Source organism: Babylonia areolata, chromosome 32 (genome assembly GCF_041734735.1).
Source record: "Babylonia areolata isolate BAREFJ2019XMU chromosome 32, ASM4173473v1, whole genome shotgun sequence".
In the NCBI taxonomy this organism is placed as follows: domain Eukaryota; kingdom Metazoa; phylum Mollusca; class Gastropoda; order Neogastropoda; family Buccinidae; genus Babylonia; species Babylonia areolata.
In genome coordinates, this window is record NC_134907.1 from 7,173,384 (window position 1) to 7,190,207 (window position 16,824).

Below are 16,824 nucleotides of genomic sequence, written 5' to 3' on the forward strand. Positions count from 1 at the left end.
TTTTGTTTCTGTTTTATTATCAAAATAAGTAGTAAAAACATCTTACAGAAATCGTTCTGTTTCTTCCAATTCTTTCAGTTGCTTTGATCGACAGTTTACCAAAAAAAATCCTTTGCTACTAGCTATCTTATGTAAATGCCATCTGGTATAAGGCTCCAATTCCTATCTGTTGTGTGAAAGAATTTCCCAACCCACTGCAGATTAAACATTTCTGGAATTCTGTTACATTAACCATTTTAATGCCTCCTTTCTCATACTCAGCTTCCATATTCTATGTTTCACCTTTTCAAAAGCTCTTCTATTGGAGAATTGTCTTTGCCAAACAAATTTATATAACATAGTGTTGGTTTGGTTTAGTACTCTTTCTGGGATTCCAATTGACTGCATTAGATATATAAGCTGACTAATTAAAAAGGTCTATGATAACAATTTTCCTGTGAATACTTAAATCACTCTTACTCCATTCTTTTATCTGAATTTGCATTCTACAAAGTCTATCTTTCCAGTTATCTTCAATGTGTTTTGCCATCTTATCTGTCTGGAAGTTTATTCCCAGAATTTGTATTTTGTCTAACAAAGTAAAGGGAAGATTTTGCTCATTCATTCTCAGAGCCTTTGTTTTGTGAAGGCTTAATTTTAATCCTGAAAACGATTCAAAAGATTTAACTATATTGAGGGATTGTATCATATCCTCTATTTTTAAGAAATAATGTAGTGTCATCAGTTAATTGTTTAATTTTCATATATATATATTTTCATCATAAATTCAGGGACAGCCCTGACGTGTGCCACTAATTTACATCAGTTGGTTCAGAAATCCACCCACCATGAGCTGTTGATTATTTCCATGTAGGACACCACACAACATTACCGTAGAAAGGCTATGATGGACACAACAGATATTTCAACAAAGTGTATATTTGCAGTGGTTTAATATTAACCACAAGCTGTGGTTTGTCACTGTGAAAAAAAAAGAAGAAAAAAAAGGAAGTGCATGTGCTCGTTACACTGGCTGCATTCACCGCTGTTTGCAGAAAGTTCATCATTTCACCACACCCCCAAGAAGGTCTCTGTGCAAGTTCCCCAAGTGGTCCTTGACCATTTCTGAACCTTATGTGTTATCCTGTTATTCATTACAGATTCCTGTCATCCCAACCCATGCCAAAACGGGGGGACGTGCTACAACAGGAAACACGCCTGTGGTTTTACGTGTGCTTGTGTGGACGGCTACCAAGGTGATGTGTGTGGTAAGTTTGTGATCTGTCTTTGACAGGTTAACTGGATACTGAAGGGATGAATGAATAGATGGATGGGTGGACGCATAGTAAGCACAGTTCAAATATAGCATGGATTTTGATTACTTTGGTTAAATAAATTCACTCTTAATTCCATTGTAATATGGATACAGAAGCAAAAAGTGAAGTTTAATTCCAGTCTGGGTTTTTTTTTTTTTTTCTTTTTTTTAGATAGGGCACTGGAGCCTGTATTTCTATCCAAGCAAGGTCTGTCTGTGCAAAACAACATTGCAGTGAATTGTTTTGCTCAGTATCACACTGCCTTCCTTTCCATTATGTTGCAATGAAGACTTCATTTTCCATTCCGACAGAGAAGCGAAAGCCACCCACTGTCACACCACCAGACGTCAACGTGACAGAAGGAGACAATATCACATACACCTGTGTGACCATACTGAGTGGAGTGGTAGAGTATCAGTGGTTCAAAAACGGCGTGCAGATTACTGGCCAGACTGCGTCCACTTACTCCTTCATTGCAGACCTGACTAACAATAATGATAACTACACATGTTCCGTGACTACTGATCCGGGTGGAACATCAGAGGAATCTGATCCTGTTTCACCAACAGGTTTGTCTTCTTTGTTTTCTTCTCTCTGGCTGCCTGCTTGTGTGGCTGTCTGTCTCTCCCTCTGTTTCTGTCTCAGTCTTTCTCACTCACTGTCTCAGCCACTCACACTTACTGTCAACACAAATGATAATGTAAATATGATAGTTGTATTGCAATACTGTAATGTGTTATATTGTGCAGTATTGTGTCCTTTTGTGCAATGGCATATCGTATCATGTCTTATTGTATTTTCCATTCCCGATGTTTTGTGTTGTGTAGTCTTGCTTTAAACCAATTTTTAAACTGTTTATTGTGTTGTGGAATATTGTGTTGTGTGAGTATGTTATATCATAATCCACTGTCTCAGATTTTACTCCATTGCATTCCATTCTGCTGGACCTTATTAGTTGTGTTATGTTGTGTGTTTTTCTGTGCTGTTCGTTCATTGCACTATATTGAACTGCACTGTTCTGTTTTGCCTTAGATTGCATTGCATCATAATTCATTGTATTTCATTGACCACAGGACACTAAAGTACCATGCAGACCTGCATAGAACGAAAAAGTGCACTGGAATACATTAAGTACATTACATGTAAATACAACACAAAGTTGGGCAACAGTACAATCTTCAGTTAGGTGCTGTGAAGAGTCTCTTTCTATGTCTCTGTTTCTCTCTGTCTCCCCCTCTCTCTTTCTGCCCCCCTCCGTCCTCTCTATCTATCTGTCCATCTCTGTATGTGTGTGTGTTCATATTGTATTATATTCCATTGTATAACATTGTGTTCATATATTATGGTATACCATATTCCGCAATGTATTACATTGTATTCCATTCTCATCTACTGCAGTGAACAACATTCTAATGAATTTTTTATTGTGTTGTATTGCATTGCGTTCTATTCTGTTGTGTTGTACTGCAATGCCCAGCATTATATTGCACCATACTGTTTTGTACTGTACTGCACTGTACTGTACTGTACGGAGCAGATCTGTGCCCTATTGCCTTGCATTGTATTGCTCAGCCTTGTTCTGTATCCCTTTCCAATCCATTGCAATGAAGGCTTCAATTTTCGTTTTGGACAGTGAGGCCAGATCCACCAACTGTCATACAACCAGGTGTCAACGTGACAGAAGGAGACAATATCACATACACCTGTGTGTACTCAGACAGTCCCCCCAGCCAGGTGGTAGAGTATCAGTGGTTCAAAAACGGCGTGCAGATTACTGGCCAGTCTGCGTCCACTTACTCCTTCATTGCAGACCTGACTAACAATAATGATAACTACACATGTTCCGTGACTACTGATCCGGGTGGAACATCAGAGGAATCTGATCCTGTTTCACCAACAGGTTTGTCTTCTTTGTTTTCTTCTCTCTGGCTGCCTGCTTGTGTGGCTGTCTGTCTCTCCCTCTGTTTCTATCTCAATCTTTCTCACTCACTGTCTCAGCCACTCACACTTACTGTCAACACAAATGATAATGTAAATATGATAGTTGTATTGCAATACTGTAATGTGTTATATTGTGCAGTATTGTGTCCTTTTGTGCAATGGCATATCGTATCATGTCTTATTGTATTTTCCATTCCCGATGTTTTGTGTTGTGTAGTCTTGCTTTAAACCAATTTTTAAACTGTTTATTGTGTTGTGGAATATTGTGTTGTGTGAGTATGTTATATCATAATCCACTGTCTCAGATTTTACTCCATTGCATTCCATTCTGCTGGACCTTATTAGTTGTGTTATGTTGTGTTTTTTTCTGTGCTGTTCGTTCATTGCACTATATTGAACTGCACTGTTCTGTTTTGCCTTAGATTGCATTGCATCATAATTCATTGTATTTCATTGACCACAGGACACTAAAGTACCATGCAGACCTGCATAGAACGAAAAAGTGCACTGGAATACATTAAGTACATTACATGTAAATACAACACAAAGTTGGGCAACAGTACAATCTTCAGTTAGGTGCTGTGAAGAGTCTCTTTCTATGTCTCTGTTTCTCTCTGTCTCCCCCTCTCTCTCTTTCTGCCCCCCCTCCCTCTCTATCTATCTGTCCATCTCTGTATGTGTGCGTGTTCATATTGTATTATATTCCATTGTATAACATTGTGTTCATATATTATGGTATACCATATTCCGCAATGTATTACATTGTATTCCATTCTCATCTACTGCAGTGAACAACATTCTAATGAATTTTTTATTGTGTTGTATTGCATTGCGTTCTATTCTGTTGTGTTGTACTGCAATGCCCAGCATTATATTGCACCATACTGTTTTGTACTGTACTGCACTGTACTGTACTGTACGGAGCAGATCTGTGCCCTATTGCCTTGCATTGTATTGCTCAGCCTTGTTCTGTATCCCTTTCCAATCCATTGCAATGAAGGCTTCAATTTTCGTTTTGGACAGTGAGGCCAGATCCACCCACTGTCATACCACCAGGTGTCAACGTGACAGAAGGAGACAATATCACATACACCTGTGTGTACTCAGACAGTCCCCCCAGCCAGGTGGTAGAGTATCAGTGGTTCAAAAACGGCGTGCAGATTACTGGCCAATCTGCTTCCACTTACTCCTTCATTGCAGACCTGACTAACAATAATGATAAATACACATGTTCCGTGACTACTGATCCGGGTGGAACATCAGAGGAATCTGATCCTGTTTCACCAACAGGTTTGTCTTCTTTGTTTTCTTCTGTCTGGCTGCCTGGTTGTGTGGCTGTCTGTCTCTCCCTCTGTTTCTATCTCAGTCTTTCTCACTCACTGTCTCAGCCACTCACACTTACTGTCAACACAAATGATAATGTAAATATGATAGTTGTATTGCAATACTGTATTGTGTTATATTGTGCAGTATTGTGTCCTTTTGTGCAATGGCATATCGTATCATGTTTTATTGTATTTTCCATTCCTGATGTTTTGTGTTGTGTAGTCTTGCTTTAAGCCAATTTTTAAACTGTTTATTGTGTTGTGCTATATTATGTTGTGTTAATATATCATATCATAATCCAGTGTCTCAGATTTTACTCCATTGCATTCCATTCTGCTGGACCTTATTAGTTGTGTTATGTTGTGTTCTTTTCTGTGCTGTTCGTTCATTGCACTATATTGAACTTCACTGTACTGTTTTGCCTTAGATTGCATTGCATCATAATTCATTGTATTTCATTGACCACAGGACACTAAAGTACCATGCAGACCTGCATAGAACGAAAAAGTGCACTGGAATGCATTAAGTACATTACATGTAAATACAACACAAAGTTGGGCAACAGTACAGTCTTCAGTTAGGTGCTGTGAAGAGTCTCTTTCTATGTCTCTGTTTCTCTCTGTCTCCCCCTCTCTCTTTCTGCCCCCCCCCCCCTCCATCCTCTCTATCTATCTGTCCATCTGTATGTGTGTGTGTTCATATTGTATTATATTCCATTTAATTTCAATTTGGTACATATTAAGTAATATTCCCCATACTGGGCATTTATTTTGGTGAGCATTCTTATTTTTTGAAGTTTATTGCACCTTTTTCGGTTTTAATGCTTAGCAATCTGGATTGCTGCATGTTGCCCTGTCTGTACTTCACATGATTGGCTATTCGTTGATGCCACCACACCTTCCGAAGAATCAATACTTGCACCCCCTGTAATTTAAGGTTCCCCGTCGGCATTACTCTTGGACCAATAATACATGTGTCACGGGAATCGGAAACTGTCACAACTTGCTTGCTCTTGGCTCTTCTCCTCTGTCACGTTTACCCCCCCCCCCCCCCCCCCCCCCCCCCCCCCCCCCCCCCCCCCCCCCCCCCCCCCCCCCCCCCCCCCCCCCCCCCCCCCCCCCCCCCCCCCCCCCCCCCCCCCCCCCCCCCCCCCCCCCCCCCCCCCCCCCCCCCCCCCCCCCCCCCCCCCCCCCCCCCCCCCCCCCCCCCCCCCCCCCCCCCCCCCCCCCCCCCCCCCCCCCCCCCCCCCCCCCCCCCCCCCCCCCCCCCCCCCCCCCCCCCCCCCCCCCCCCCCCCCCCCCCCCCCCCCCCCCCCCCCCCCCCCCCCCCCCCCCCCCCCCCCCCCCCCCCCCCCCCCCCCCCCCCCCCCCCCCCCCCCCCCCCCCCCCCCCCCCCCCCCCCCCCCCCCCCCCCCCCCCCCCCCCCCCCCCCCCCCCCCCCCCCCCCCCCCCCCCCCCCCCCCCCCCCCCCCCCCCCCCCCCCCCCCCCCCCCCCCCCCCCCCCCCCCCCCCCCCCCCCCCCCCCCCCCCCCCCCCCCCCCCCCCCCCCCCCCCCCCCCCCCCCCCCCCCCCCCCCCCCCCCCCCCCCCCCCCCCCCCCCCCCCCCCCCCCCCCCCCCCCCCCCCCCCCCCCCCCCCCCCCCCCCCCCCCCCCCCCCCCCCCCCCCCCCCCCCCCCCCCCCCCCCCCCCCCCCCCCCCCACACTGTCTCAGCCACTCACACTTACTGTCAACACAAATGATAATGTAAATATGATAGTTGTATTGCAATACTGTATTGTGTTATATTGTGCAGTATTGTGTCCTTTTGTGCAATGGCATATCGTATCATGTTTTATTGTATTTTCCATTCCTGATGTTTTGTGTTGTGTAGTCTTGCTTTAAGCCAATTTTTAAACTGTTTATTGTGTTGTGCTATATTATGTTGTGTTAGTATATCATATCATAATCCAGTGTCTCAGATTTTACTCCATTGCATTCCATTCTGCTGGACCTTATTAGTTGTGTTATGTTGTGTTCTTTTCTGTGCTGTTCGTTCATTGCACTATATTGAACTGCACTGTACTGTTTTGCCTTAGATTGCATTGCATCATAATTCATTGTATTTCATTGACCACAGGACACTAAAGTACCATGCAGACCTGCATAGAACGAAAAAGTGCACTGGAATACATTAAGTACATTACATGTAAATACAACACAAAGTTGGGCAACAGTACAATCTTCAGTTAGGTGCTGTGAAGAGTCTCTTTCTATGTCTCTGTTTCTCTCTGTCTCCCCCTCTCTCTTTCTGCCCCCCCTCCATCCTCTCTATCTATCTGTCCATCTGTATGTGTGTGTGTTCATATTGTATTATATTCCATTGTATAACATTGTGTTCATATATCATGGTATACCATATTCCGCAATGTATTACATTGTATTCCTTTCTCATCTACTGCAGTGAACAGCATTCTAATGAATTTTTTTATTGTGTTGTATTGCATTGCGTTCTATTCTGTTGTGTTGTACTGCAATGCCCAGCATTATATTGCACCATACTGTTTTGTACTGTACTGTACTGCACTGCACTGTACTGTACTGTACAGAGCAGATCTGTGCCCTATTGCCTTGCATTGTATTGCTCAGCCTTGTTCTGTATCCCTTTCCACTCCATTGCATTGAAGGCTTCAATTTTCGTTTTGACAGTGAGGCTAGAGACACCCACTGTCATACAACCAGATGTCAACGTGACAGAAGGAGACAATATCACATACACCTGTGTGTACTCAGTCAGTCCCCCCAGCCAGGTGGTAGAGTATCAGTGGTTTAAAAACGGTGTGAAGATTACCGGCCAGTCTGCGCCCACTTACTCCTTCATTGCAGACCTGACTAACAATAATGATAACTACACATGTTCCGTGACTACTGATCCGGGCGGAACATCAGAGGAATCTGATCCTGTTTCACCAACAGGTTTGTCTTCTTTGTTTTCTTCTGTCTGGCTGCCTGGTTGTGTGGCTGTCTGTCTCTCCCTCTGTTTCTATCTCAGTCTTTCTCACTCACTGTCTCAGCCACTCACACTTACTGTCAACACAAATGATAATGTAAATATGATAGTTGTATTGCAATACTGTATTGTGTTATATTGTGCAGTATTGTGTCCTTTTGTGCAATGGCATATCGTATCATGTCTTATTGTATTTTCCATTCCTGATGTTTTGTGTTGTGTAGTCTTGCTTTAAGCCAATTTTTAAACTGTTTATTGTGTTGTGCTATATTATGTTGTGTTAGTATATCATATCATAATCCAGTGTCTCAGATTTTACTCCATTGCATTCCATTCTGCTGGACCTTATTAGTTGTGTTATGTTGTGTTCTTTTCTGTGCTGTTCGTTCATTGCACTATATTGAACTGCACTGTACTGTTTTGCCTTAGATTGCATTGCATCATAATTCATTGTATTTCATTGACCACAGGACACTAAAGTACCATGCAGACCTGCATAGAACGAAAAAGTGCACTGGAATACATTAAGTACATTACATGTAAACACAACACAAAGTTGGGCAACAGTACAATCTTCAGTTAGGTGCTGTGAAGAGTCTCTTTCTATGTCTCTGTTTCTCTCTGTCTCCCCCTCTCTCTTTCTGCCCCCCCTCCGTCCTCTCTATCTATCTGTCCATCTCTGTATGTGTGTGTGTTCATATTGTATTATATTCCATTGTATAACATTGTGTTCATATATTATGGTATACCATATTCCGCAATGTATTACTTTGTATTCCATTCTCATCTACTGCAGTGAACAGCATTCTAATGAATTTTTTATTGTGTTGTATTGCATTGCGTTCTATTCTGTTGTGTTGTACTGCAATGCCCAGCATTATATTGCACCATACTGTTTTGTACTGTACTGTACTGCACTGCACTGTACTGTACTGTACAGAGCAGATCTGTGCCCTATTGCCTTGCATTGTATTGCTCAGCCTTGTTCTGTATCCCTTTCCACTCCATTGCATTGAAGGCTTCAATTTTCGTTTTGACAGTGAGGCCAGATCCACCCACTGTCATACAACCAGGTGTCAACGTGACAGAAGGAGACAATATCACATACACCTGTGTGTACTCAGTCAGTCCCCCCAGCCAGGTGGTAGAGTATCAGTGGTTTAAAAACGGTGTGAAGATTACCGGCCAGTCTGCGCCCACTTACTCCTTCATTGCAGACCTGACTAACAATAATGATAAATACACATGTTCCGTGACTACTGATCCGGGTGGAACATCAGAGGAATCTGATCCTGTTTCACCAACAGGTTTGTCTTCTTTGTTTTCTTCTGTCTGGCTGCCTGGTTGTGTGGCTGTCTGTCTCTCCCTCTGTTTCTATCTCAGTCTTTCTCACTCACTGTCTCAGCCACTCACACTTACTGTCAACACAAATGATAATGTAAATATGATAGTTGTATTGCAATACTGTATTGTGTTATATTGTGCAGTATTGTGTCCTTTTGTGCAATGGCATATCGTATCATGTCTTATTGTATTTTCCATTCCCGATGTTTTGTGTTGTGTAGTCTTGCTTTAAACCAATTTTTAAACTGTTTATTGTGTTGTGGAATATTGTGTTGTGTGAGTATGTCATATCATAATCCAGTGTCTCAGATTTTACTTCATTGCATTCCATTCTGCTGGACCTTATTAGTTGTGTTATGTTGTGTTTTTTTCTGTGCTGTTCGTTCATTGCACTATATTGAACTGCACTGTTCTGTTTTGCCTTAGATTGCATTGCATCATAATTCATTGTATTTCATTGAACACAGGACACTAAAGTACCATGCAGACCTGCATAGAACGAAAAAGTGCACTGGAATGCATTAAGTACATTACATGTAAACACAACACAAAGTTGGGCAACAGTACAGTCTTCAGTTAGGTGCTGTGAAGAGTCTGTTTCTATGTCTCTGTTTCTCTCTGTCTCCCCCTCTCTCTTTCTGCCCCCCCTCCCTCTCTATCTATCTGTCCATCTCTGTATGTGTGCGTGTTCATATTGTATTATATTCCATTGTATAACATTGTGTTCATATATTATGGTATACCATATTCCGCAATGTATTACATTGTATTCCATTCTCATCTACGGCAGTGAACAACATTCTAATGACTTTTTTTTATTGTGTTGTATTGCATTGCGTTCTATTCTGTTGTGTTGTACTGCAATGCCCAGCATTATATTGCACCATACTGTTTTGTACTGTACTGCACTGTACTGTACTGTACGGAGCAGATCTGTGCCCTATTGCCTTGCATTGTATTGCTCAGCCTTGTTCTGTATCCCTTTCCACTCCATTGCATTGAAGGCTTCAATTTTCGTTTTTGACAGTGAGGCCAGATCCACCCACTGTCATACAACCAGGTGTCAACGTGACAGAAGGAGACAATATCACATACACCTGTGTGTACTCAGCCAGTCCCCCCAGCCAGGTGGTAGAGTATCAGTGGTTCAAAAACGGCGTGCAGATTACCAGCCAGTCTGCGTCCACTTACTCCTTCATTGCAGACCTGACTAACAATAATGATAACTACACATGTTCCGTGACTATTGATCCAGGTGGAACATCAGACCAATCTGATCCTGTTTCACCAACAGGTTTGTCTTCTTTTTCTTCTTCTGTCTCACTGGCTAGCTGCATGGTTGTTTCTAGCCCTCTTTGTCTGTCTCTCTTTCTCTCTTTTCAGAATGTCTACTTATCTTGCTCTTTACATAAAAAGTGAAATGAAAAAAAAGAAAGATTTGAGTAATCATCATAGATGGAACTCTTTGCTTGTGTTGTGTTGTTTATGTACATAGTATTTTATCACAATGCAGTGTATACTTTTATCATGTTATATTATAATGCAGTTTGTTCATTGCCCCGTCCTGCAGTGTACTGATTTTTCAATATTGTGTTGCGTTGGAAAGCGTCCTATTCTGTTTTGTTTGTTTCTCTTGTACTGCACTTCCTGTTGCTGGAAGAAATGGTTGGAAAGAAAGAAGGTCCAGAAAAGAGAAAACTGCTGATTAGAGAAGAGTGATATAAGAGTGATGCCAGACAGAACAAGGACCACAAAGAAATAAAGATACCGAAGGAACAAAAACAAAAGTGACATGAGACAGTCAACTGAAAGGACCACACACACATAAGTATGTACATCGTAGAGATGTGTCCGATTAGGAAGTGAGTGTCACACGTTTGAGTCAGATATATAGATCAGGGTTTTTATGCCACCCTCCACCAGACCTTGAGTGGTGGTCTAGGTTCTAGTCATTTCGATTAGACAATAAACCAAGGTCCCATGCAATGTGCAACATAAATGTCACACACACATACACACACACATTGGATTCCTTTTTCCCTTTCCTTTTTGTATCTTTTCCCCCACAGTGAGAACACAGACTCCAGAAGTCATCCCAGAGGACGTGGATGTTACATACGGAACACCTGTCAACTACACGTGCAACACGATCTACAGCGATGACCAGATTACCGAGTTTGAGTGGTTTGTGAACGGCACGGTCATTACCGGTGAAAATGATCGCTTCTACTTGTTCATCGCGTTCACGAACAGCAGTGCCAGCAACTACACATGTAGAGTGACCACTGTCCTGGGGGGACCTTCAGAAATCTCCGATAGCGTGTCTCCCAGTGGTATGCATCTTTGTGCTTTTTTTAGATATCATTTTTCACTTGATTTATTGGAGTGGTCTTCTGGCAAAGCGTCCATGTAGGAAGGGAGAGAATCCGAGTGTGCAGGTTCAGTCGAATCTCCCACACACCAGAATGTTCTCCCTGTCCACTTGACATTGAGTGGTGGTGGTCTGGACGCTGGTCATTCAGATGAGACGATAAAAAGCGAGATCCCGCGTTTAGCATCCATCTTGCTCACGTTTTCCATCCACTTTGATAGTAAAACAAATATGAGAAATATAAAGAACATGTGGCACTGCACTGTGGCAAGAGCAGCCCGAATTTCACACAGAGAAATCTGTTGTGACAGTTATGTATTGCAATTTAATTCAGTTCAGTTCAAAGGTATGATAGTGTTAGGAATCACATTCATACTTATTTTCAAAGCTATATTTTTTTCTATCTTAAATATTTCCATAATAAACACATTGAGATATATATATATATGTGTGTGTGTGTAGAGAGAAAGAGAGAGGGGAAATGGGGGGAAAACAGAACAATCATGAAATAACCAGAGCATTCTTATTTGGGTGGGACTTAGTCACACTGTAATGGGTTGACATTCAGGCATTCCAGTTCTTGTACTTTAAAAAAAAAAAATGCAGCCAGTTTATTAACATGTCACCATTTTTTAGCATGCTTTGCAGTTTGTGCTTTGAATTAGCTGTTGTACAGTTGCTTGGCGTTTCTATGAATAAAGTTCATTCGTTTGAAACAATACAGGCTGCAATTTCAACACACTGTTTCCTATGGGAATTACAATGTCAGGCCTCTAAGACATTGTGCCACATAGTAAATATAATCACAGTTTTTTTTCTCTCATTTCTTTCACGTTTCTGGTTTCTTCTTCTTCTCTGTTGTTATTGTTGTTGTGGTGGTTGTTTTCATCATACTCTTGTATCAAGTATTATTACTTGTAGTGGTTGTGGTAGTAGTAGTTATAGTTGTTTTGGTGGTGGTTGTTATCATCATTCTCTTATATCAGTTATTATTACTTGCAGTGGTTGTAGTAGTAGTTATAACTGTGGTGGTGGTAGTGTTATTAATATCATCATTAGTGGTAGTAGTTTTAGTAGTAATGTAGGAGTAGCTGTTGTTGTTGAATAATCGTTACCAATTTTCTTCTCCACCTTCTTCACCACCACCACCACATCAGCAGCAGCAGCATTTTCTGGATGTTGATGTTGATGATGGCTTCCATTTCTTCTTCTTTTATCTTGATGATCATTATCATTCTTTTATCTTATGCTTATTGATTATCATCATTTTGCTTATTTATTCTTTTTTTTTTATTGTATTTATTTTTGTTTGTTTCTTGTTGTTGGTGTTTTCACATTTTTGCTGTGCAGTCATCTGCACTGTTTTAGTGGCATTACTCACACGCCACTCATTCCAAGTCCCCCATATACCCGGGTTTGCCAGTCGCAGTTACAGCGTCTGCCATCCACGGGAAACTATCGGTGTTAGGTTGCTAGGAGGCCACACACCAGAGACGACCCTGCACTGCTGTTCTGTCACTTCGGCGGTGTTCAGTAGTGCCTGTTCTGATTCAACGTACTTAGGACACCAGCTAGTAAGTCCCTTGCTGATGACAATAATAACATAGTCACAGGGCCAGAACTGAGTGAACGTCTCCCCTATAGCAGAGACCACCACCCATCACTCCAGTGACAGGCCCTCCTGAATCATCCGACACTGAAAACCTTGACAGAACTCATCCCAAGCACGGAAGTGAAGGGGGATCGAAACTGAGATCACCATGAGAGGCCACATGATTTGGGATGTTTGTTTTTTTTTGTTTTTTATTATTGACGAAGGATGAGGATAGTGATGATGACAATGCTGCTGTGAAGGTCTGTTGAGTCTTGAACTACATCTTCCTTTCATAATGATATCCCGGCATTGAACAGGCCCGAGAGATACAGAAACTTGCAGCAGTGCAGTTCAGGAAATTTGAGCAACAAACCCAAAGACGCATCCTTGAGTGGATGATTCTCGGCTGTGTGGTCCCAGGCTTCCCATTTAAGCCCATAGCACACTTAACTCGGAGTAGGAGCAGGCTGTTATTAGTGGTAGTGTTGTTGTTGATGTTATTATTGTTATTATGATTATTGTCATTGTACTTCTGTAATTTTCATCACTGTTTTTATCCTTTTCGTTCTCCTCTTCACTCTCCTCCTCCTTCTTCGTCTCCTCCTCCGCTTCCTCCTCTGTGTGTTTGTCTCTCCAGCTCTGTGAACGTGCGTGTGTGCATGTGTATGCATGCATGCGTGTTTGTGTGTGCGTGCATGCGTGCGTGCCCCTGCCGTATCATAATGTTATGCTTATTCCTTTTCAGTGACATGCCCGGTCCATTGCTTTGGCTACGAGTGTCAGTACAACACAGGTGACTGTTTTCTTTCTGTTCACCATTTCTTTCCTTCCTTCCTTCCTTACTCCCTCTCTCCCTTTGTTCCTTCTGTCCTTCCACCCTTCCTTTCTTCTTTTCCATTCTTTCTTCCTCCTGCCTTTTTTCCTTACTTTGTCCCTTACTTCAGCCCTTCGTTCTTTCTTCCTCCTCATCCCTCCTTTCCTTCCCTTTCTCCTTCCTTTTCTTCCTTCCTTCAGCCTTCCTTTCTTTCTTTCTCCCCATTTATTAATGTTATTATTATAATTATTATCATTACTATTATTGTCATTATTATCATTATTCTTCGTTGTTGTTATCGTTGTCGTTATTGTCATTATCGTTATTATTTCAGGGTCGTGTATAAACCGATGTGGACTGGACTATGTGCTGGACCTGCCGGTGGGGTCTTGCCGATGCATAGCACCCGACTGTTTCCATCACTTCCAGGAATACTCCTGCTGCAGTGACCAAAAACAAATATGCACATGAGGTTAGTCGGTTAGTTAGTTAGTGACTTGGTTGGTTAGATGGTTGGCTGACTGGATGGGTGGTTGGTTGACTGGGTGGTCGGTTGGTTGACCATGTGGATGGGTGGTTAGTTGGTTGACTGGGTGGTTGGTTGATTGGTTGGTTGACCAAAAACAGTTGATCACATCCTTCAGAATTTCGACATGTTTAAAGGAAGGAAGAATGGGACGACTGAACAATTGTCCACATCTTATTTTTCATATTTCAATGGAAGAGGGGAGGGAAAGGGGCTAGGAAGGAAGGAAAGAAAAAAGACATAAAGAGAGGAAGGATATTATGAAGGAGGGAAGGACCTATGATATAAAGGAAGGAAGGATGTTATGAAGGAGGGAAGGACCTATGATATAAAGGAAGGAAGGATGTTATGAAGGAGGGAAAGACCTATGATATGAGAGGAAGGATGTTATGAAGGAGGGATGGACCTATGATATAAAGGAAGGAAGGATGTTATGAAGGAGGGAAGGACCTATGATATGAGAGGAAGGATGTTATGAAGGAGGGATGGACCTATCATATAAAGGAAAGAAGGATGTTATGAAGGAGGGAAGGACTTAAGATATAAAGGAAGGAAGGATGTTATGAAGGAGGGAAGGACCTAAGATATAAAGGAAGGAAGGATGTTATGAAGGAGGGAAGGACCTAAGATATAAAGGAAGGAAGGATGTTATGAAGGAGGGAAGGACCTAAGATATGAAGGAAGGAAGGATGTTATGAAGGAGGGAACGACCTAAGATATAAAGGAAGGAAGGAAGGATGTTATGAAGGAGGGAAGGACCTAAGATATAAAGGAAGGAAGGAAGGATGTTATGAAGGAGGAAAGGACCTAAGATATAAAGGAAGGAAGGATGTTATGAAGGAGGGAACGACCTAAGATATGAAGGAAGGAAGGATGTTATGAAGGACTGAACGACCTAAGATATAAAGGAAGGAAGGATGTTATGAAGGAAGGAAGGAGCTAAGATATGAAGGAAGGAAGGATGTTATGAAGGAGGGAAGGACCTAAGATATGAAGGAAGGAAGGATGTTATGAAGGAGGTAACGACCTAAGATATAAAGGAAGGAAATTGAAATATAGCAGGAGGAAGGGAGGACCTAAGATGAAGATTGGGAGATATTAATAAGGAATGAGTTTAGTTAACAATGTAGGAAGATGTGAAGAAAAGAAGTCAGTCAAAAAGGATACGAAGGAAGGATGATTTGAAGAAGAAAATATTTCAGAATGAATTTATGAAAGAAGGAAGGAATAAGAAGGAAGAAGGAAGATATGAAGGATGGACGGAACTAAGATATGAAGAACAGAAGGAATGTAGAAATGAAGGGAAGAGGGAAGGAAGATATGAAAGGAGGAAGAAAATATGAAGAAAATAAAGGCAGTAAGGAAAATAAGATGCTGCAAGGAAGAAATGAAGAAAGAAACGAAGGAAGATTTGAAGAAAAGAAGGAACTGAGAAAAAAAATCGAACTATTGATTACATCGTTAGATCACCATCATATTTTGCAGGCGGTTAATACCGGCAATACGATGTTTGACCAGAATCCCTCACAGACAACCATGCTTGCCCTCATCCAAATCATCGATCTCCTGAATTACCTTAGTAGACCTTCTACGCTTTCACGTGTCATGAAGTTGACATTGTAAGCATAAGACAGATTAGTGTGAGTTTTTTTTTTCCTCAGATTCTGGAAAGCGGAAGACAGTTTTTACACCATGACGTTTCAGAATCGGAGTCTCCGACAGTCACTCTTCTTGCATTTTCAGGTTAAGTATTTTGAAAGCATTTTGAATTGATGGTTCGAGTAACGTGGTGAGGTTTCAGTTTTGAAATTAGCTTTTTTTTTTATTAGGGAGTTTGGGAGGGGTGGGGGTGGGTACAAAGGTTGTTTTTCACTCTCAGTGCACTCACGCACTCACATACACACGTGCACGCACACCCGCACGCGCATAAACACGGACACAGGCACGCACACACACATAAACACACACACACACACACACACAATCACGCGCGCGTGAACACACACACACACACACACACACACACACACACACACACACACACACACACACACGAGAGTACCTTCGTCAGCATATTTCATTCGAGCTGCTTCCTCTCGGGATGATATAACAAATCATTGTCTGTTGACCCGTTCCTGAAACGAAGTGTAAAGCTGTCCTACCTGTGAAGGGTTTTGTTCGCAAAACATGTTATGCTCATCAACTTATTGGCAAATAAAGTCTAATTTGATTGAATGATGACGTCGTTTTATATTTCGTTTGTTGTCGGTTGCTCTCTCTCTCGCTCTCTCCATGTCTCTCTCTCTCTCTCTCTCTCTCTGTCTGTCTGTATGTGTGTGTGTGTCTCTCTCTCTGTGTCTCTGCCTCTCTCTCTATCTGTCTGTATGTGTGTGTGTGTGTGTCTGTCTGTCTCGGTCTCTCTCTCTCTCCCTGTCTCGGTCTGTCTCTCTCTCTCTGTGTCTCTCTCACTCCCTCTCTGTCTCGGTCTCTCTCTCTCTCCCTGTCTCGGTCTGTCTGTCTGTCTCTCTCTCTCTGGGTCTCTCTCTCTGTCATTATTTTCCCTTTTTTTCTTGTGCTTTTCTTTCTGAATTTTTAACCCCTAGAATTGGTTGAAAAGGTATGCTTGT

The 16,824-nt window shown here is 42.4% G+C and overlaps 1 protein-coding gene across 1 annotated transcript in view; it reads left to right on the forward strand.

Annotated features, from left to right (window-relative positions):
• LOC143276565 (uncharacterized) overlaps nucleotides 1-16,386 on the forward strand; it is a 51,077-nt gene extending 34,691 nt beyond the window's left edge. The window contains exons 12-22 of the mRNA XM_076581153.1: nucleotides 1,140-1,247; nucleotides 1,607-1,864; nucleotides 2,929-3,195; nucleotides 4,260-4,526; nucleotides 7,248-7,514; nucleotides 8,589-8,855; nucleotides 9,920-10,186; nucleotides 10,962-11,225; nucleotides 13,603-13,650; nucleotides 14,006-14,143; nucleotides 15,859-16,386. Coding sequence (XP_076437268.1) covers nucleotides 1,140-1,247; nucleotides 1,607-1,864; nucleotides 2,929-3,195; nucleotides 4,260-4,526; nucleotides 7,248-7,514; nucleotides 8,589-8,855; nucleotides 9,920-10,186; nucleotides 10,962-11,225; nucleotides 13,603-13,650; nucleotides 14,006-14,142 — 2,150 coding nt within the window. The 3' untranslated portion in view covers nucleotide 14,143; nucleotides 15,859-16,386. The remainder of the gene's footprint in view (nucleotides 1-1,139; nucleotides 1,248-1,606; nucleotides 1,865-2,928; nucleotides 3,196-4,259; nucleotides 4,527-7,247; nucleotides 7,515-8,588; nucleotides 8,856-9,919; nucleotides 10,187-10,961; nucleotides 11,226-13,602; nucleotides 13,651-14,005; nucleotides 14,144-15,858) is intronic.
• The last annotated feature ends 438 nt before the right edge of the window (nucleotides 16,387-16,824 follow it).